This window comes from Emydura macquarii, unplaced genomic scaffold (assembly GCF_026122565.2).
Source record: "Emydura macquarii macquarii isolate MOO-44397 ecotype Brisbane River unplaced genomic scaffold, CSIRO-AGI_Emac_v2 contig_1253, whole genome shotgun sequence".
Classification (NCBI taxonomy): Eukaryota; Metazoa; Chordata; order Testudines; family Chelidae; genus Emydura; species Emydura macquarii.
In genome coordinates, this window is record NW_027131390.1 from 100,851,896 (window position 1) to 100,875,375 (window position 23,480).

Genomic DNA, 23,480 nt, shown 5'->3' on the forward strand with positions numbered 1-23,480 from the left:
GAAAACATCCATACAATGTGCAGTGGCAGTCAAAAAAGCTAACAGAATATTAAGAATCATTAGGAAAAGGATAGATAAGACAGAAAGTATAGTATTGCCTCTTTATAAATCCTCAGTATGCCCACATCTTGAATACTGCGTGCAGATCTGGTTGCCCCATCTCAAAAAAGATATATTAGAATTGGAAAAGGTAAAGGAAACTGGAAAAGGAAAAGGTACAGAAAAGGGCAACTAAAATGATTAGGGGTATGGAAAAGCTTCCATACGAGGAGAGATTAATAAGACTGGGACTTTTCAGATTGGAAAAGAGACGACAAAGGGAGGACATGATAGAGGTCTATAAAATCATGACTGGTGTGGAGAAAGTAAAAAAGGAAGTGTTATGTACTCCTCATAACACAAGAACTAGGAGTCACCAAATGAAATTAATAGGCAGCAGGTTTAAAATGAATAAAAGGAAGTATTTCTTCACACAACGCACAGTCTCCTGTGGAACTCCTTGTCAGAGGATGTTGTGAAGGCCAAGACTATAACAAAGTTCAAAAAAGAACTAGATAAGTTCATAGAGGATAGGTCCATCAATAGCTATTATCCAGAATAGACAGGGATTGCAGTTTGCCAGAGGCTGGGAATGGGCGATGGGATGGATCACGTGATGATTACCTGTTCTATTCATTCCCTGTGAAGCAGTTGGCATTGGCCACTGTCAGAAGACAAGATACTGGGCTAGATATGGACCATTGGTCTGATTCAGTATGGATGTTCTTATGTAAATTTTAAACCATTTTTACAGGAAAAAAAATTTTTTTAAATCCAGCATAAGGCACTGAAGAACATTTCTTAAAAGCAAGCTATCAGAGATTCTAGATTCTTGTTTCCTGGGGGAAAATTGGACAGCCAAGAAGCCTTTTTGGGATTTTACAAACACATTTTTCAGCCAAACCTCTGTAGCCCACAATTACTAATGCACAGGATGAGCAAGATCTTCAATGGCACTGGGGGAAATAATTTGGCATTGTAGCTGGAATGTTTTTCATGCAGTTCCAGGTGAAGAGTGAGTCTTGAAGTTGTATGTTTCCACAAAGCATCTGGAATTGCAATGATGAAAAATGACATTCCTGTGGACTCAGGCTGCGGCACTAAGTCCAGTATGTGCCCAAGTCCAGTTCAAATCAGGTCATAAAATCTGATTCCTGAAAATAACTTTTTAAAAATAGATTGCTACAATTGGCTGCCTCTGAAACTTAACTGATTCAGGCTGCTTACTGATCTACTCTTCAGAATATATCCACACACATTTCTCTAACCAAAAGGAAAAATAATGACTTAGGAGGCTGTAATTCAGTTCCTGGCATGGCTGTCATCTCAGAAACACACACACACACACACATATATAAGAGCAAAAAGGGATAGATCATGGGAGATGCTTATAGAAGTCATTAATCCATACCTACTTATTAGATAAAGGCAGAAATTAGTCTTCTGTTTTAACTACTACACCCTCACGCCTCCTAGTTAAGCACAGCTAGATTGCACCCTATACTATCCCGTAAGACTCTTCAGTCTCAGGATTTTTTCTTAGTGTGGATAAAGATTCCATTTTTGGTTGTTTGATATTGTTTTCTGTGATCCCAATGTGCATGAATAAGAGCTAGATTGGATGCATGCCAGAACATCACAAAAGCCATTCTGCTGAGTTCTGCAGAGATAGGCCCCATGCAGATTCAAGGGCAGCAGAGAATAGAGCCAGGGAGCGGGCCATACCACAGGGTATGCTTCCCTCCAAACCTTGCAGGTACTTAAGTATATATGGGATTGGAAGTTCACTCTCTTCCAAACATCATTAAATCCCACAGAGTCCATGCCTGTAACTATGCTATCGTGGGGAATACCACCCATGAAAAACAGGCTGCTAGGGAGAGCGGGCAGCAGGGCCAGATGAAGGGGCTGTGGCGCAACATGAAGTTAAAAAAGGATTCATACAATGGGGCAGAGCTGTCACAGGTCTCAGGGCTCCATGGGTTAGTGGATCCATACCCCCTACCTCCACTGTAGCCTCCAAGACTCCTCTAACAGAAAAGAGTATGAGACTGAAGTTCTATTGGGTGAATCTGAGTGAGTTTGCTAGGAGCTCTGTCCCCTCCTGTGTTTTTTCAATGGCTCTATGTTTCTTGTATGCAGGTTGTCTATTCTTCTGATATAGGGTTTAAATATGGACATAAATAAATCTCTTATTTGTATGTTAACTGTGGAGTGTTGCTGGTACATAAAGAAGATAAATAAAATAGTTTGTACTGCTCTTTGGACCCACACATTAAAGCATACTCACAAAAGGGGTATCCACTCTGCTCTGAAAAATAACTGAGTGATTCCATCAGGAACACAGATGCACAGTTTTTACAATTATATTTATTAGCTCAGCGGTTCCCAAACTGTGGTACATGTACCACTAGTGGTACGCGTCCACCAACTAATTAAGGCCTGGTCTACACTTACCGCAAAATTCAGCGGCAGTTGACAGGAGATACGCAAGCTATGTAAAGTAGCTTGAGTATCTCCCATCGACTTCCTAAATTCTAATGAGCGTGGTGTCCCCACTATGCTGCGCCGATGGGAAATGCCCTCCCAACACTTAGGTTTTAAGATAGTTTTCATACATAGTCTGTGTACAAAAAATTGATGATGGTACTACAGGTGGTGGCGTTTTATGTTGGTGGTGCGCAACGTGGTAGAGTTTGGGAGCTATTGTATTAGACTATACCAGGAGAATAAAGGATTAGGAAAGGTTAGACTAAGGAAAGGAAACAATATACTATATTTAAAGTTCTGTTTAGGTTGCTTGCAAGAAACTGACCAGGAATTCAAAGCTCTCCTGATACTAATAGACTCAATATTTGTATGAGACATCCATGGTAAAGTTGATGACAGAATGTAGGGAACTCAGGCAAAAAAAGGTAACTGGCAAATGTAAAAAGCAAAAAGTAGAAACAGAGCTGTAAATGGTTTTTGACAACATTCCTTTCAGGAAGAGATCTATGTAAAATATGGAATACATTACCAAACCTGGGCTAGAAAGCAAAGCTATTTTATGTAAGTGGAACTTTTAACAGAATGTCATTAAATCTCTCTTACATTTAGTGTTTCAGAATAGATGCAACTTTTACACCATGCTACCTACAAAAAGGTACACAGGACTATGTCTAGTAGTGAGTGCAGAATACTGGGAGTCTAAACACCTGGGTTCTAAGCACTCAGGTCCAGATTTTTAAAGATATTTACGTGTTGTAGTACTCAGAGTAGTATCTGAGGCCCAGATCTTCTATGCTGATAAGCACAGTATAAATGTCTAAATACATAAATTAGAGATATTTCTAGCTCTGCCACTGATTCATTTAGGCTCTTACAAAAAGCATGTTAGCTGAACATGGACCAGATCCTCAGTCTGTATAAATTGGCATAGTTCCATTAACTTCACTGGCATTAGGCCATTTTTTACACCAGCTGTGGACCTGCCCCATATGTATTTAAAAACAGGTTCATCACCCTAACACAGTTTTAAGGTACTTTGACTGGTTAGTGTGGACAAGGGAAAGGCGTATTAATCCCATTTCCAGGACTAAGGCAAAAATTTGCCAACCTGTGTGCCTGAAATAGGTCACCTACATACAAGTGGCTTGATTTTCAGAAGGACTAAGTGCTCCCAGCTCTCTTTGATTTTAGATGTCTAATATGGATTTAGGTGCTGCTGAACTTTAGGTTCTGAAGTATGAAAATAGTTTTGCGAAAAGGAATTGACATGCTTTCCCTTGGCCCATGCTGCCCGGACAAAAGATGTTAAAACTATGTTAGTATTTATAAAAATGGGTTTAACTAACCAGGATTTTTTTTAATAATGCAGATGTGTAAACTTAGGCAAATCACAGATCATAGCTGTGCCTCAGCTTATTCCCATCTTATAGATACATATGATTATATGTCCCTATTTCATTTAGTATTTATAATAATTAACTAATTAACTAACTAACTAGCTCTAATATAGAGCTTTTCATCCTTGAATCTCAAAGTGTTTTATAAGGGGAGATCAGTATCATTCTTCCTATTTTATAGATAGGGAAACTGATGCTTTGTGATCCTTGGATCCAATATAAATACAAAGCATTATCAACTAATTATTTTTATCTTTATTACCACTCAACACCAAGGAGAGCTGAAGAATGCTGATTTCAACAAAACATTTATTGCTTATTCTGCACATATCCACACACTAGTTGACTAAATCTCAAGGTGCATGCTATAGAAATTTATCACTTGACTGTTTCTCAGAGTAAGGATCTACTGTCTATTGTCTTTGGGTCACTGCACATGATCAACATCACTATATGTCTCCCAGGCAAGGCATTGTGGTGGAACTGCAGCTGTTCCAAGAGTTGAAATCAATTCCTATCATAGCAATGAGTTCAGAACTTCTGGTTATGCCCTATTGCATAATTCAATAGTTTAGACAAATGGCTTTTGACCCTTCTCCGTGGTAAGAGTTTAGATGTTAGAAGGACCATTTTTACAAAACATTATAAAGACAAAAATCAAGTTTAATTGATATAAAATGATCCAATCATGTTTTTCCTCTATATCCGGTTTTAATGTCAGAGTCTTTTTAAAGGGCCAAATTTTATCAGTATCCCACAAAAAAAATTTCTTAGCAGACGGTCTCATTATGAAATTCACAAATAACCTGGAGAAGTGTATAGTTTACAGACCAACAGGATCCTATAATAGGTGGCTGATCTATTTATCATCCCAGCTATCTTTTGAATAGAATTGAGTTGAACTGGAGCAAGCTGTTAGCTGGAGATTTGCACACAGTAGATCCAGGCCTTTGAAGCTCACAAGATCATTACGTTTTACCGGTTAGGCATGACTTGCTCCTTCAGACTGAATTTATCTGAATGCTTCAGGCTGATTCTATTAGCATCATCCCCTGAACTCTCTGGTCTGCTCTTCTGTGCTGAAGCAGGCAGTTTAAATTGCTGTGAAGACAGTGGCAGTCAGTTCCAAAGAGACTAGCTCTTTATAACATATTTCTGTGAACAGAAGGCAATAAATGTGAATCAGAATGCACAAGGATTTGGCTTTCTCCAGTGCCTTTGGTTCATCATCAAGCACCTGATTCCTGCAGCATCACTGCAGAAATGGCCATGTTAGAAGTAATAACAAGACGACTCTCTAGCTGGTTTATGATATACAAATAACATAAACCTTATATGTACTGTATTTATGAGAGCACATGTAATGCAGTCACCATTAGAATGCCAACAGTTATCTGAGTATCTGAGACATCACATTACCTCCCTACGCTTACATAACCACACTTAAGAGGAAGAGCTTGCTGTGCCTGCAATACCACTTTGTGGTAACTTATGTTTTTTACTTTAGAATGGTGACCACTGTACATGTTAAGGTGCCTCCTCTCTCCCCACATATGAAGGCAGTGTCCAAATCCCGCAACATCTTCCTCTATCTTATTTCTAAAATCTAACCATTTTCCTTCCATCCCAACAGCTAAAACTCTCAAGACTCTCATCCTTGCACTTCTTTACTACTGTGACTTCCTCCTATCTGGCCTTCTTAACACTCACATGTCCACTACCAACATAGATGCTTAAGACTGTCTTCTTTGCCCATCACTCTGACCATGGAACTCCCCTTCTTTGAATCCATCCACTGGATATCCCTTTTCTTGCATATTAAATTCAAGCTTCTTCTTCTCAAATGCCAATACCCTAGACAATTCTGTCCACCTATATTTATCTAATCATCTTTTATTGCATTGCCCTCCCCCATTTGGCTCTTAATGTTAGTCTACACCATCCATTTATCCACTTCTTCCACAACTGTCTTTGTGCTTTCTTCCACTTGGGATAATCTCTCCAAACTAATTCATAAGGTCAACATGTTCTTCTTCAAATCCCTTTCTGAGGCATACATAGTGCTTTAAAGGCAAATGTAGAGATGAAGACCCTACTAAAGGAGTTCACAGTCCAACTTAGATCACAGAGATAATAAAAATGACAATACAGCATGGCAAAGTAAGGGTGTATCCTCATGGAAATTCCACTGAATTCCATTAGAATTCTTCAGCTGGTCTCTGTTGGTTTCTTCTGCACCCATAGTCCCAGGAACCAATAGACTAATAGTCCCAATACCTAACTGGCCAACTGGAACCAGCAGAAATGAGTTGAAGTTTTTCAGCTAGAATTTCCATTAAGGTGGTGTGGGGAAAGTCGACAGTAAACAGTGGAAGGAGAATATTTCTCTACAAGCAGGCTAAATATTTCTAAAGGGAGATCACATCCATTGTTTGGTAGAATGCTACATATTTCTTGTTATTTTTCATTTATTGTAGATATGTTTTTACTATAATGTAAATGTATATTAAATGCCATAAACCTGTTATTTTAGTCCCTTTCATAATCAAGTACCCAAGGCACCCTGTATCATTTTTTAAAACAGCGAATTAAGACAATGACAGGGTAACAGCTGTGTAGACAAATGTAACAGCAGTCATATGTTCAGCAATTGCTCACTTACATGAGATATTTAAAACATGTTTTATGGAGAGAGGAAAGGTGAGCCAGAACACTGGAGTTACCTCCTACTCTTTTTGAAAAATGCTATCTTCATCTTTCACCTGAATGGCTGCTATGGATGGGCATAAAGGAATAGTTTAACATTTTATCCAAAGGATGGCACTTCGGTCTAGTGCCACCATACAGTGTCAATAAAATGTCAGCTGCATCTCCTGGCATGGGACTTGAATGATCTTCTTGCCCAGAGCCAAGAATGCCACCATTTAAGCTTTGTAGGTCTAGTAATTAAGGCATACTTACTATTAGAAATAAATAGCAATGATTCAGATCTTTAGCTTGTCATTCCATTTTTACTGAGTTGTTTTAATTCAGTTACCTGAATAAAGACTAATGGCATCAGGAGTTTGTCCCATAATATTAGTTCTCCAATCTCTGAAAACCCAGCAAAAATAATTTTAAAGAAATGAATTCAGTACTCACAAATCAACTCTTAACTTTTGAGTGACTGTATCACTGATGTCCTTATACAGATATAAAGCCAAACTTTGGCACAGTTTATGTTTCCTCTTCTATTGAAATAACACTGCAACAATACTGTTTCCATCTTGGATCCTGTTTGGTACAACAGTTTGATGTTTTCTTACAAGACTAGTGAAAAATACACTCTGCTAATTTTACTAAATTCTGTGCCAGTATCTCTGGGGACTATACGTTCTCCTAACTTTCCCTACAGTAATATAATTTGCTCTCAGCTAATGAAATATGCTTTACTTTAGCTGGAGCGAAGCATTTAGTTAGGATTTCCCTTTGCCCCTTTTCTGGATGACATATGGTCAAGCAGCAAAAAGTTAAACTCAAACTGCTTTGATGGAAAACTTCTTCCTTTTCTTTAATATTTAACATAGTTGATCATGAGTTGATAATCCCTGCAGATCTCCTTTTGCTTCCCCCACTGCCCCAGTGGTTTATCATGTCCAATTAGCCATCTGCCATGCCTGTACTTCCATACAAAAGGAACACACTCCCCTCTACCACAACCCATCAGCAGGCCCATTGTCCCAGCTGACAAACAAGAATCAGACACCATTGTTTCCAACTGATGCTGCTGCTCAGAATATAGGCTGCCAGTTGTGATTAAAACAGTAGGGGTGCCAGAGAACACTCCAGGAATCAGGAACTATGCCAGGAACTACAATATTAGTAAAGAACCTCTATCAAGTTCCTTTTACTAGGCATTTACTAATTTCAGCTAATAAATATACAGGCCAAATTTGGCTCTTAGACAATGGGGTTTACATGGGAATGAGAGAGAGTCTGGCCCATTGCCTTTACTTTGTTTTACTAAGGGTTCACAGAATATACCTTGACAAGAAACTCCTACAATCTCCAGGATAGACAAACGTTCTTTGCTTAAAAAATGTTCTTAATGATTTTTTCAAAAAATAAGGTAGGTCATCTTCTGCCATTTGTGTACAACTTACTATAAAGAAGTGATCAAAAACCTGAAAAACACAGCTGAGTTACCATATAGAGCTACTATTACATATTATATAATGAGGTTAATTTAATTTCTGCTGCAAACACCACTCACTTTTTTCTCCACGGCCACTTGAATAACACAAATGACCAGAGCAGCTGGTTCACCAGTCACTGATGTTAAACTGAAGATAATTTCCTCTTATTATTCTTAGCAAAGCATGATATGACCTTTTACTAAAGCGTATAGTTTGTCTAATTACAGTTGTTTTGTTCCATCAGTGAAACAAAAATGATGTCTTAGATAATTAAGGCTGCAGGAAAGGAATTTCATTTTTAGCTTTTAAGGCAATTTGTTGCCTTTACGGGGGAGATAAGACAAATTAGAGAATGTACCTACATGGCCTCTTTCACCATATTATCTGAGCAACTCTCATGAACTAAGAGGGGCTAATACCCTATTGTAAGGCATGAATGTAGGCAAAAGAGATAGAGGGGGCAGACACCCCCCAATTAACGATGACATATTTTATGTATTAATTAATTAAAATAAACACATTGCTTTTAAAAGTAAAAATGGAATTCCATTCTTGGGCTCTGATTCTGCAAGACTCTTGTGCACATGCTTAACTATAAGCATAGGAGTAGTCCTATTGACAATAATGGCACTGCTCATGCCATGAAGCCTAAACTATCAGAGGCTAAATTTAGAAATAACTCACAGGGTATGTCTACACTGTGGGGCTGCATGGATCGATGCAGCGAGATTGATTGAGTGGGCAGTGGTGACCCACTTAATCGATCCAGGAAGTGCTCTCCAGCCGATGCAATAAATCCACCCCCCAAAAAAGAGTAAGGCTGCATTGACCGGAGGTCGTCTGCTGTCAACGCAGTGCAGTGGAGATACCATAGTAAGGGAACATAAGTCAATGGGAGATACGCAAGCTATGTACTGTAGCTTGCATATCTCCTGTCAACGGCCGCTGGAAGTGTAGATCAGGCCCCAGTCTTCTCGAGTTCATCCTTACCTATCTCTGATCTTCTCTTCAACTTGCTGGATCAGGAAACAGGAATTATTTAAATGGCAATGATTATTTCCTAGTACTTCACACCCCAGCACTGGATATGTATAACTCTTAAATTACTGATGGTCTCTACTAATCTGTAGCCATATTAAACTATAATAAGGAGCAAAAAGGCATAGTAACAGAGATTAATATCATCTGTAAATACATGAGGTAGTCATGTAAATAGGATTCTACTATTTGTAATGCTGTATGGGGAAAGGGAGGTGTACACTGGGTTCGAATACTAACTTCCAGTCTAAACCATAGCTGAAATACAACAGGCAAACTGCAAATACCCCTCTAACATGACCCCTTTCTTGTGCAAAACTGATCATAACTTGGTACAGCAAAGCATGTATTCCAGAGGTGTCTTAACCTAGGCCTGCATTTATCATTGATGCCATCATGATGTTTGGGCCAAGTTCTAATTTCAGTTATTTTAGTGAAAAATCCAGCATACCTTCACTGAAGTACATAAAGTTATTCCAGATCTACACTAAGATAACTGAGATCATAATTTGTCCTAGAATCTGACTAAAAATTTTTTTTTAATTCAAACGTGCCATTACTTTTCTTCTATAGCCGCCTACCTTCCAGAACTCTCTAGAAAGACAAACATATTTTACTTCTATATTTGTTTCTCTTTCTTTCCTATATCCAGGTTTGTTTTGCAGCATGTGTATTGCAGACCTCTCAACTACGCTTGCAAGGCTCATTGGGCAAAGTTTCCTAAGTGGTAGAATCCTCGTGGGTTAATACAGGGCATGTGCACCATATAGGCCTGTAAAAAGGAGTTGTTTATTCACCAAAATATTAAAAGCAGGACACCAATCCAATTCAAATAAGAGCACAAATATCTCAACTTCTTCATGACTTACTTTAAATTCAAGTCATAAAATGCACAGCTATTTGGGTTTATGAGGTCTAACACTCCATAAGTATTTTCTTTGATATAACTATGATATACTTACAAATACCAATGCATACTGTACCATACATGTCACAGTGGAATAATAAAGCTGCTGCTATACATCCATAATCAAACTTCTTTGGGACCATAAGGTCACAGCAGCTGAAACAACAAAATACATCGTAGCAACCCTGCCTGCCTGAAAGAGGCCCAAAACACTTGTCCAACGAGAGAATTCCCAAGAGGATCCTTAGCATGGAAGGTGCAAGTTCTTTTACATCTCTGAAGTCCAATTCTATATTTAAAAATCTTCTACTCCCCAACACTCTGTCAATACCTTGATACAGTCAGGGAAAAAGCATTGATACTTACACTTTCCTGGCCAAATATGCCTCTTAGTTACACCTGTTCACTCCTTCTATGGATTAGAGACAACTGAGACACAAATCTGGCCATCTACGTTCCACTGCAAAAAGGTTTCCTTTACTCATGAGCACCAAGGCCATTGTATTACTCCATGGGGTTTCTCTGTCACAGTAATATTGTTCTTCCCCGCAGGCTTGATCAAAACCCAATGAAATCAATGGCAGTTTTTCCAATGACTTCAGCGGGCACTGGATCAGACCCTATAGCAACATCTACTAATGCAGTTAATGTCCATGCTGTATTGATTGATGTTTCCTTTATATCCCCTTGTTTTGTGAATCAAGGATTGTTAACTTGGCAGTAAAGATTAGCTCTGAGCAGAAACTGTGGATACAAGTCTCATCCTGGGAGCTAGCTATTCAAATTAATACAAAATATAAATGTTATTGTGTCATGCTATAATGTGATCTCATCTAGAAAAAAAGGCATTGTAAATAACCATAAAATATCACTCCCATTATGTTTTGCATAATTATTTTACTTTTGTTTCCTTGGTGGAGGAGACTAGGGGGGAGGGACTGAATGTCTTCTGGGATTGCTAATGGGATATAGAGTTTTTCTCCACTTTAGTCACCAAATTAAATCCAAGACATGGGCCAGATCGTGTCCCCATGTTCAAACAAAATAAGCTATGTCTTCCCCCACACACAAATCCATAGGGTCTATTAACTTTTCTGGGAATTTTCAGCAGGGCTGAAGGGGGAAATGATGCTGTCCCCACTAATAACCCCTGGCACAGCTACACCCAGCTTCTGGTCTCTGTCTTCAGACCCCAGACCAACAGAGCATTGTCTATAGGTTAGGAGGAGGACAAAAGACAGCGCCAAAGAAAGCCCCCTTCCATATGGAATAGGGGAAATCTGCTCATGAAGGCCCCACTCCATGCACATATATGGGGGAGCATGTGATGATCTGGGTTTAGGTGACTAGTGACTAAAATCGAATTCAGGTAACCCTCTGCACTATATGGAAAAATAATTCACATTACAGATTCATCAAGGTATAAAATAAAATCCACATTCCTAGTAATACCATAGGGCAAAATCTCCAGAGAGAAGTGTGAGCTCTACATTGTCACGGTCCCTTTAAATAATAAGGGTTCTTTCCAAATGGAACACAAAACATGTTTTCCATATCACAGCCTCCTTTATTAGTGTATATTATCAGAACGGATCTTATAAATAATAAAGTCTCAAGGTGAGGAAGTCAGACACCATGAGTACACCTCGCCACCAGTGACAAGTAGATTCAATTTATCTGTTCTACTATGAGACACTTGATTCCATCAACCTCAAGGAGCACTCTTCTGCAGACATAATTTCAAGCACATCTATTGATCAAACAGCCTGTCCACTGCCAATCATTTTAAAATTATTTAGTAGCAGAGCTGTCAGTCACTTGGGCACAAATGAACAATAGTGAAAGTCTAACATGCTGGTGGAAAGCAAAAGGCAAAGAGAATAATTCATTGCACTCAAAAAAGATAGAACAATATCAATTTTCAACTCACCCACAGGAATCAATGACAGATTCTGCATCTTCACATCAGAAACAATCAATGTTAGATTTAAATGCCACAAAAATAATTTACCCACTGTATACAGGAAATATTAATGATTGCTCTTTCCAGAAATCACTGGTTTGATGGATTCTTCTAACAGTTTATCTCTATAAATATTTAAGGTTTGACACAAGATTTTCTTGCCTGTTTCACACCAGCTTCCAAAGTGTGACAGAAATTCTCAGAACACATTCTTATATGTCCTCATACATTGAAGGAAAGTTCTGACATTCACATCCATGGCTTTATAACATGACTTCCTTTACTACATCCATTCTCCAAGCAACAAAGTAATATGGATTCAGTCTTGCACAACAAAAAAAACTGGAAAGCTCAGTACACATTTAACTTGCTAATACATTTTTTCTGACACTTTTTCTTAAGAACTTGTGCACAATTTTATTCTCCCAATCTTTGCCACCAAATAGAAATCAAAACTCCAAAACTTAATAAAGTGTGTAAAGAAACAGGGCCAGATTCTTTCTCAAAGAATTACTATAGCTCAAACAGAAGTTATGGGCTTGACTTGGAAATTATTGCTTGAGATTCTATGGCCTGTATGAAGTCAGATGTAAGGCTTAATTATTATAATGGTCCCTTCTATCAGTAAAGTCTATGAATTTATTAATTCTGATTTCAGTTAGACAAATATAATCCCACTGAAATAAATGAAATTACTCTTTTTATACATTGTGGTAGATAAAATCAGAATAGTTCTACCACACATTTCTTTAGAGACATTTGACTGGATTCTGAACTCAATTATACTGGCGTATGTCCATTGACTTCAAATAAGTTATCCCTGTTTCACACCAGTGTGAGATCAAAATCAGGCCTATCACTTATTACTTTGGATTGATTCATTTGATTTTGTTTTCCACTTACAGCTCACAGATCCGTTATCTTCATTGTTATTGATAACAGACCCTATATTTGAATCGCTGGGTGCTCTTGCTGAAACATCCATCTGTGAAGGTCTTTCATCTCAGGCATATGCTTCCTCTATTGGCCCAAGACAGCTGAGTCTACTGACCTTCAATGTTTGGTGCAAAGCTCATCTGTTTACTAAAACCTTTGACTGAGATATATTGATGAAGAAGGGTGATTTTTCATAGGGGATTCTGCCTTTTGAGTTTTTGCTTTTTCCTGTGGTAGCTGCAATTTTGGTGAGTGCCCTTTTTCTAGCCAATTCTTGGCAGTGCCTTTGAATAATAGTCTTGCACATAGAGGATTTGCATAAAGTATTATTGTGTTTTAATTGTTGTGAATGCACCAAGACACTAAGAAATTGTCTTTTATAAAATCTATGTAAGTACTAGTAATTCAGATATATACAGCACTAATCACTTAAAAGTCAAGACGAAAAAAAAGCCAAACTGGATAATACATGGTCAGAGCTCACAGTCCTGTCTCAGGCAAAACTCCCATTGACTTCTCTTAGAATTCTGCCTGAGAGGGGACTGGAAGGGTCAGGTTCTCAGTTTGCTCACAAGTGTTCTAGACTCTCTCCCTGAATACACCTCACCAGCTGTTTGCTCTAGCATCCATTAAGACTGACATCAATAGCAACTCTAGACAGTCACAACATCAGCACACAAAGCAGAGAACCAGAAAGGACAAGCAAGCATCCATAGAAAAGTAGGTTATTCCAATAAAAATTAACCAATTCACTAAGGTCAGGCCCACTGTCAGATGCCTTGATTTCTGTTTATCAGTGTTGTTTGTATTAATTTTAAAACCTGATACTATGATGCTTGTTCATGTCTGTGAATTAGTAAACAATTTTTTTAAAACGGCATCAGCGTTTTGTGTATGAGAGGACACACAATGGAATAGAAGCCTTCAGATTCAAATTATTTACTTACTTGAGTAAATGGGAATGCCAAGAAATCTCCCAGGAACCCTTTAAATTAAACGCATAGGACACCTAACAAGATTATATTTATGATTCCTTAGGCATAGGATTTTTGGTGGAGGACAGACTGAGAAAATGTTTGATCACATGATTCTTTTTGAGTGTTCTTTTCTTTTTTAGTATGATTTATTTTACAAACTAGACACAAACATGAGCTGTCCCTTTGACTTCAAATCTGTAATCTTTTTTTATGTTGGGAATTAAGTGACATTAGGCAATGATTTAAGCTGTTAAAGGGGAGAGTCCTGAAGCAATATAAATTTTTAATAAGAAAAAATGCTAATTTTTAAAGTGCATTCCACAAATCTTCAATAGCCCAAAAACACTTACATCACTGGCGTATGGGAAATCTATAAATGCTTTCCTAGTCGTCAGGCAGCGTATCAAGAGGCAAATATCCATTGGCTTAATGGGTTGTGGATCACAAGATATGCACAGTCAGACCTTATTATAGTTATCCTCTAGATCAAAGCATTTTCACATAAACAGTGTTCAATCCACCATAGTTGTAGCAGATCTGCAGGAATGAACTTCTTTAAAGTTTTGGTGATTACATGACTGGTTTATTGTAACTGGAGCCTGAAGCTCTCTGCATAACTAATGATCAGGTGGAAGGAAAAAGGCAGCTGAAAAGCAAAGCCTTGACAAACAGCTGTGGCAATAAGTGAAAACCCAGGCTACAAGGGTCAATCTCCTTATGAAGTGAGCAATTTTAATTAAAAATCTACCAAGTAGCATGTAATGCTTTCTTAAAGTTCAGACTATGGAATAAGAAGAAATCCCATAAATTGTTTCACTTGTGACTTTGATCCCACATAAAATTATGTTTCAAAAATAAGGGCCACCAGACTAATAGTACGTTATGTGGGTATCTAGTGTATACACATTTCTTAGAGAATTTGGCCCAAATGCTCTTTTAAGAAACAGTCACATTTAATCCTATGCTATGTTATAGTATTGTCCTCTAAAATAGGAGGACAACATTTATTTCTCACACTACTCACTAAAATACAATTGGATTTGTTCTTGAGCCTGACCTTCTAGATTCTGCTGATGAAGTCCAAGAATGAGATACCCAAGCAAACATGCTCACCAGTTTTCCCACCAGTAATGATCTGTGTTGACTTCTCAGGTGTCCCTAATGCCCAGTGCCACTGCTATAGTACATATGACTGATGGCACTGGGTTAACAAAGCCTTTTTAAAGGATTTCAAAGGTTGTTTGAGATCTAAGGGGTAGGGGAACTTGTGTATTTATATGCATATAATATATTTATAGTTTTCAAGTGAAAAAGTACAAATGTGGTTGACTGGTGGCGGGGAAAAAGCAAACTCCTCTTCAAAATAATTAACTGTGATTATTATTTACTGACCTTCCCCCTCCCCCCCCCAGCTTGCTAACCCTAATTCTCCATTCTGATCAGAGGAGTGATCCAGGAAGCCTGTTACACACTATGAACAATGTGTATAAGGCTGGTTAAAATCAGAGCCTCTGGATACATCACCAGAGCCAACCTATAAACCAAAGTGAAGGCGTGTTTAGGAAGCAAATGCCATGTCTTTTTGTGTGTGTAGTTCTCACAAGCCATCAACGAACATCTTAGAGAGGCTTTTGTGTATTTCCAATCTCCGAGGAGGAAGGGAGAGGGTCACGATAAATTTCCTGCAATGTTAAGGTCTTGTACCATGCGAGAACTGGGAGGAGATGTAATCCCTCCTCTTCAGCATTTAAAAAGTGATCTAAGATCGCCCCATTCCTGTGTAACAAGCGAAGAGCAGCATCGTTTCCTAGCAAGCCCAGGAACAAATGGAAACGGAACAAGAAGAAGCGGGGGATAAATCTGGTTTCGCCTCTGAAACTGACAACCAACAGTTTCTATCCATGGGTCAATTCGCTAAGTGCTTGTGCAGACACACACGCCCAACACAAAAGCATCTTTGCCCAGAGAGGGGGCTTCTCCTTTAGTGTGTGTGTCTCTCGCACCAGCCATGAGACTAAAGTCTTTTGGGGGAAGGAGACAATGAAGAAAAATAAACAGCAGGAGAAGATCAGCGGGGTTCGCTTCACCCTGTCCATGCCCCCAAACAAAGCAAGTCAGCCAGTCTCCTGTGGCTTCCCACCCCAGGATGGTGCCAAATGCAAAACAATCCCCTTTCTCGCATCCCATTCTGGCCCAGGCGATGGCAGCCCCCCGCCCCTTCCCGATTCCTTCCTTACCTGTTCGGAAAAAAGCATCCACCTCGGAATCGGGGACAGCGCCTTCCTCCGCTGCCCCTTCTGCAGGATTCATGGCTGAGGGAAGAAGAGGCGAGCCCGGCTGCTGCTAATATCCAGTGAGTTAGGGAGGAGGAGAAGCAAAGGGAGAGAGAGAGGGAGGGATGGATGGAGGCGCTTTCAGCAGCTAGCCCAGCCGTGCACTACCAGGATCATCCCTTCCATGGTGTCTGGTGAGCCCTGCTCAGGCTGCTGCTCCCTGGGCTCAGCAGCAGCTGCTCCTAGTGCCTGCCAGTCGTGTGGGGTATGGAGTCCCCCCCTCCACCAACACCTCCAGCAACAGCAGGCTCTCTGAGTCTCTGCCTACCCTCTCCTCTCTATTGTTCAGACCTGCTCCGCTCTCTTCCCCCTCCCCGTCTCCTCCTCCTCCTCTCTTCTTTGCCAACAATGCCCCTTGCTGCACATGTGACTCCAGCCGAGCTGTATTTACATAGATGACAGTTCAATTCCTTGCAGCAGCCGCCTGAGCTGGGATCACACCAGCTATTGTTGTTTTCCTAATGATCATTTCAACCAGCCTGGGTTATTCTGGCCGTCAGGACTTCCTGAGGGAGGCAGGAAAACTGGGATGTGGATATTATAAAGGGAAGAGGAAGGGACACACACACACACACACACACACACACACACACACACACACACACACACACACACACACACACACACACACACACACACACACACACACAATGTGTGTGTTTCGTGGGAGCTTTAGCTTAGCACAGTCAAGGGACTTTCCTCTCATCCATTCTTTCCATCTCTATTAAATCATTTAATCTCCCCCTTTCCCTCCACCCCAGCCGGTGCAGGACTGTGCCCTATAGTATATTCTCCAGCCTAGTTTTGAGTGTTTCAAGTGACGGGCTTTTTCACCCCCTTAATGTTTGCTCTTGTCCTTTACTATAGGGATCATTCACCCCAGCTTTCCTTCCGATAAACAGATCACACTGAACATTTTTTCCTGACAGACGGATTTCAAAACAAGAGAAAAAATCAACTGACTACGTATGAAAATAAAATCGGGCAAATTAAGTCTATCCCAGAATGGCTAGCTCCTGTTGAATTTCAGTTCAAAGAAACATGCAGTCTTGATAATTCGTGCAGTGACTGTAGTGCCAGTTGTTTTTTAAACAATATTTGTTTACAATTTGATAGTGCTTGAGAGTATACAGAATGATATTTCAGATTCCATTCCTGAGGGTGCCAAGGTCCTGCATATGTAAGTGTGTGCATGTTTGAACATGGGTACTTAAACTTTCAAATGGATTTCACTGATTTTTCTGTGTGTGCTTTGCTGTCCTCTTCATTTGTGTCATTGATTTGCATTATCCCTGTGTCAAATTTAAAAGCAATGAGGCACATTACAGTGATACTTATCTGCACTTGTTATAGATGCCTAACAAAACTGAATTTGCTAAGTATACTATTGCATAACATGCTGTTGAAACCTCAGGTTTCTGAAACCGTTGAAACTGTGTTTATTCTTGAAGGTACTTTCACATTCTGCATTTTGCAAATGTGGGGAGGCTTTGGATTTGATGGGTTGCATGGATTTAGTGATCTGAGAATGGGACTGGAAACCAGGGCATATTGATTTCTAGTTCCAAATCTGACATTGATTCAATTAGTGGCCTTGTCAAATGATATTTGGGTACCCAAACTTGACTCTGAACTTTCTTCTGCCTCCCTTTATTGCTCAACTGTATAATTCTTCCTCTCATCCCCAAAACACTGCCCACACTCACACACATCTTTTTTGAAACTCTTATTCATGCCTTCAGCACCTTTCATCATGATAAAGAAAAGGCACTTACCTTACAGTAACTGGAGTTCTTCAAGATGTGTTGTCCATATGTATTCTACTCTTGGTGCGCATGTACCCCATGCATTTTGAGATCAGTCTTTTGGCCAGCAGTGTCTTTTGGGGCACAGCATGTGCATTAAGTGTCCTTTTGCTCCCCTGCCAAGTGCATACAGAGCAGAGCAGGCTTAACCACCATTCAGTTCCTTTGGTACTGCAGAATCCAGATATAAAAGAACTCTGTGGTAGCGGGGATGGACAACAGGGTGTGGAATTCATATGAACAACACATCTCAAAGGACTCCGGTTGCTGTAACGTAAGTCATTTTTCTTTCATCCTCTAGTGCTTGTCCATATGCATTACACTCACAATGACTTGATGTGAAGGCAGTGGGTGCTCCGAGTCTACTTAAATAAAGTATTCAGTACAGTGCTGCCAAAGAAGCATCAGTCTTTGATGCTTCTCCCAAGAAATAGTGTTTAGTGAAAGCATGGATGGAACACCAAGTAACTGTTTTGTAGATGTCTGAGATGGTGTAAGGAAGTGCCCTCATCACCCATAGCAACCCCTTGTGTCATGGTGTCATGTTGCAAAGTGTCCTCATCTCCAGCACCTTCTTCTAGCTGCCTCCTCTCGCTGGGTCGTCCATGGCTTGGCCCTCCAGAGAAGTCACATAAAGTTCAGCCCCTTTCAGGGAAACAAAAGTCCAACTGAAAATCCAATAATTTTTTCACACCTTGTTGGGCTCCACAGAAGTGTTCTTACCGGCTTTCCCTCAGGGCCTCCTCCACAAGAGGCCAATCTGCTTCTCCAGAGTTCCTCCTCTGTTGCTTGCTGAAGTATCCTTATTGGCCTCCTAGAAGCCTAATCTCTTCATGCAGTTCATCTTTCATGGCCCTTCCTCAAGGGCAGGTGGGTGAACCCAGGCCCACCCTCCACTCTGGGTTTCAGCCCAGGGACCCTGTATTAAGCAGCTAGGTCTGCTTCTTCAGATATGCTGCTGTTTCCTGGGACTGCTCCTATCTCTAAGTCGCCTTGTGCTACTTCCCTGTAGCTTGTGCTTAACACAGCCTCCCTTTTGTTCTCAGGCCTCTGGCATCTCCTTTCTCTGCTTAACTAACAATTCCTCCACCACTCTCTGGCTCCACTCAAGTGTTTTTACTGATCCTTCCTCAGGGCCTCCTCCACAGGAGCCTGATCCTCCTTTGTTGCGACTTAGCAGGCTTTCCCCTCACACTCTCCCTTCCCCCAGGGACTCTGGCAGCTTCCCCTAGGGTACTTCCTGCTCTTTTAGGCCCTAGCACAGGGCTTCCACCATGGGAGCCTATGCTGCTCCCCTTTGGTCCTGCTACCTAATCTCCAGCCTGTCTAATCCCTGTCTCAGGGCTCCCACTGAGAGAAGCCTGACCGCAGTCTTAATACAACCCCTAATCCACATGGATAAGATCTGGTGATATCAGCACAGAGACCTTATTCTGTCAGCAAATGCCATAAATAATTTAGGGGAAGATCTAAAGGATTTGGTCTTCTGCAAATAAAAGGACAGGACCCTGTGAACATCTGAAGTACGCAACCTGGTCTCCCCTTGATTAGAGTGTTGTTTAGGGAATAATATTGGCAGATAGATCATTTGGTTTAAAAAGAAGTGCATAACTACTTTTGGTAAGAATTTGGGATGACACTATCCCTATGAAATACAGTATAGGGAAGTCCTGCCATGAAACTATTTCCCCAGCCCTTTTAGTAATTGCTGCCAAAAAGGAAGTTTTCATAAATAAGTGCAATAAAAAGTAGGTTGCCAGGGATTCAAATGGAGGGTCCAATTAGCCTGCCAAAACCACAATGAGCCCTCCTGGGGAAGAGGGTTTCCTTATTGGTAGAAAAACCATGAATCAGACCCTTAAGGATTTTAACCATAGTAGGATGGGGGGAGGGAAGAATTGTGTAGCTTTTAATAGGAGGGCAGGTGCATGCTAATAGAGCTAATCAACAATTCAAATCTTTCAGGGACAGTAAATGGTCCAAAATAGTAGGAATTGGAGAGTCAACAGTTGTAGTTGATGCTATTCACACTGAATCCTAAATCTTTTCCGTTTAGCTGCATAGGTTTGTTTGACGGAATATTTTCTACTTTCCACCAAATTGTTTTGGACATCAGAGGAACATGATCTTTCTATGTCTGACATATATCCAGCAGCCAATCTTGAGGTTGAGGGAGGATAGATTCAGATGCAAGATGTTCCTTGTGATATTAAGTCCAGTAGAAGAGACAAGGGGTTTCATGGACAAATTATTAAGACCATCAACTCTGGGTACCAAAACTGTCTCAGTGAGGCAAGAATCATCATTATGAACATTGGAGAAAATGGGGATTAATGTGAGATTTCAAAGATGGATAGGGAACTGGTTGAAGAGAAGACTGCAGCGGGTCATACTGAAAAGTAAACTGTCAGGCTGGAAGGAGGTTATTAGTAGAGTTCCTCAGGGACTGGTTTTGAGAACAATCTTTTTTTTAACATTTTCATTAATAATTTGTCACAAAAAGGGAGAGTGTACTAATAAAATTTCTGGTTGTCCCAAAATTGGGAGATATTGCCAATACGGAGGAGGACCGGAATATCATACAAGAAGATCTGGATGACCTTGAAAACTGGATTAATGGAAATGAGATGAAATTTAATAAAGTCATGCACTTAGGGACTAACAAATTTGTGCTATAAGCTAGGGACGTACCAATTGGAAGCAACAGAAGAGGAGAAAGACCTGGGTATATTGGTTGATCATAGAATGACTATGAGCCACCAATATGATGTGGCCATGAAAATGACTAATGCAATCCTAGGATGCACCAGGCAAGGTATTTCCAGTAGAGATAAGGAAGTGTTATTACCAATGTACAAGGCACTGGTGAGACTTCATCTGGTATACTATGTGCAATTCTGGTCTCCCATGTTTAAAAAAGATTAATTCAAATTGGAAGAGGTAAAGAGAAGGACTACTAGGATGAAAACCTACCTTTCAAGAAGAGACTCAAGGAGCTTGGCTAAACAAATGACAGCTGAGTGGAGATAGGATTATCCCTCTAATGTATTTATAGAAAGCAGACACCAGGACAGTGGTATGCAGAGGATCTCTGACGCTCAGGGGCCAAGCCTACATTTGAGGCCTCCCCCCTGGCTTCAGACCCCTCCCCCCACAGGGCAGGAGGGGTCTCAGCATGCCCCTCAGCTGCCCTGGGGAGAGGGGTCTTTATCTGTGGTGGGGGGCACAAAGGCAGCCTTGGCTCTGCCACTCCTCTCCCCGCATTTACCTGGTGTGCAGCACCCACCTCTCCCACTGCAGCCCTGCAGCCCGGTGCTGGCTTGGATGGGGCAGCCTCACCTCCGCCCCATCGGCCTGGAAAGGGGAGCTGAGCCGGCTCTTCACGACATGTAGGGGGCAAGGCACTGAGGGGGTGCCCCTCAAAGTCTTCTGTGCCACCCACCCCATACCCGTCCGAAGGGCCGGGCCAGTGCACCCCCCATCGAATTTACCTGCAGCTCCAGCCCTGCAACCCAGCACCAACTCAGATGGGGGCGGCCTCACCCTCCGGCCTGGGGGTGTCGGGCCAGCCGTTCACAACATGCGGGGTGGGGGTGCAGGAGCAGAAGTGGAAGCAGCTGCCCCTCGGCCTCCTGCACCCTCTGCTCATCGCGAAGTGCCAGCCTGGCACACCCCCTCTCCTGCACTTACCCACCTCTCCAGCCCAGCAGCCTAGCACCAGCTTGGATTCCTCCTCCTGCGTGTCATAAAGGGCAGGCTGGCACCCAGGGTCCTGGCCCCCTCTGCCCCACCCCCTCAGTACGCCACAGTACTGCACCAGGGAGGGGAGGAGTTAAAATTAAGTTCCAATGTTGACACAAGTACAAATAGATTTAACCTGGCCATCAACAAGTTTAGGCTTGAAATTAGAAAAACGTTTCTAACCATCAGAGGAGTGAAGTTCTGGAAGAGCCTTCCAAATGAAGCAGTGGGGACAAAAAACCCAACTTGCTTCAAGACTGAGCTTGATAAGTTTATGGAGGAAATGGTATGTTGAGAATGCCTACAATGGCATATAGCCAATCTGCAACTGCTAGTAGCCTCAATGGCAGGAGATGGGACACTAGATAGGGAGGGCTCTGAATTACTACAGAGAATTTTCCCCAGATGTCTAGCTTCTGGGTCTTGCTTACATGCTCAGAGTCCAACTGATCGTAATATTTGGGGATGGGATTAGTTTTTTTCCCAGGACAGACTGGCAGACACCCTGGTGGTTTTTCACCTTCCTCTGCAGGATGGGGCCTGAGTAATTTGCAAGCTTAAACTACAGTAAATTGTGGATTCTCTTGTAACTTTAAATCATGATTTGATTACATGATTTCATTTGCCTTTGGGATCAGGAAATATCAGGAGTAAAACCCCTTTCTTCTGAACAAAGGAGGGACCTCCTCTACAGCTACTAAAAGGAGAAGCAACTGTATCTCTTGTAGAAGTGCTTTTTAGTGAGAGAGATCCCTAGGTTATTCTAGCTCTAAGGGGTGGGAGGGAAGGTGAAGTCAGAAAACTAGATTATATATTGATCCTAGAAGACATCAGCCTGAGGCACTCTATGCCAATGAGATAGAAGGCATCAGTTTCATGGTAGGGATGTTTAGCCTTGAGGAGAGTAGAATAGATTCCAGTTCTTATGCGACTTGAAGGTCCCTTGATATCACATATCTTCTCGCTACTGAGAGGGGCAGTGCCTTCTTCATTATTTACCATTCTGAATTTTTGGGTCATCTGCATACTTTATCAGTGATGATTTTATGTTTTATTCCAGGTCATTAATTAAAATGTTAAATAGCATAGGGCCAATAACCAATCCCTGCAGGACCACACTGGAAACATACCTGCTCGATTCCCCGTGTGACGCTGGCTGGATTAGGGGGGCCATTTATTATATTATTTAACATCAATATGTCAAAATCATAATTCATATGATATATGCCGTGTCAGGTACCATTAAAAAGGCTATAATGTGCTAGGTAAGATGATAATGTTTATGTTCATATGTTATATGTGTAATGAAAGTTATGGATATATTTGGATCTGCATTTCAACTTGTGCTATGTTTCTGGGTGACACCCCAGACAGGATGGCTGCAGCATTAGCCTGCTTAATGACCCATTAAGGAAACTCACAGGTACAAAGGGCCCAGGGGGAGAAGCCAGGGATATATCTGATCAGTCACCAGGACTTAATCATGTGATCCTGGACTCCATCTTATTCCTGTAAATTTCAACAAGCAGCATGGCAAAGGCCAAGGGACATAAAAGGCAGCTGTATCACATCCATTTTGTCTTCAGTCTTCACCTACCTCTGGATCAACTACATCTTCAGTTGTAGATGAGTAAAACAAAGAACTGAGACCCATCCAGGTACTGGGTGTACACAAGAGG

The 23,480-nt window shown here is 40.9% G+C and overlaps 1 protein-coding gene across 1 annotated transcript in view; it reads right to left on the minus strand.

The window, feature by feature from the left end:
* The window catches only part of KALRN (kalirin RhoGEF kinase), a 608,200-nt gene extending 591,968 nt beyond the window's left edge, over window positions 1–16,232 (minus strand). The window contains exon 1 of the mRNA XM_067549620.1: window positions 16,160–16,232. Coding sequence (XP_067405721.1) covers window positions 16,160–16,232 — 73 coding nt within the window. The remainder of the gene's footprint in view (window positions 1–16,159) is intronic.
* Window positions 16,233–23,480: the final 7,248 nt, after the last annotated feature.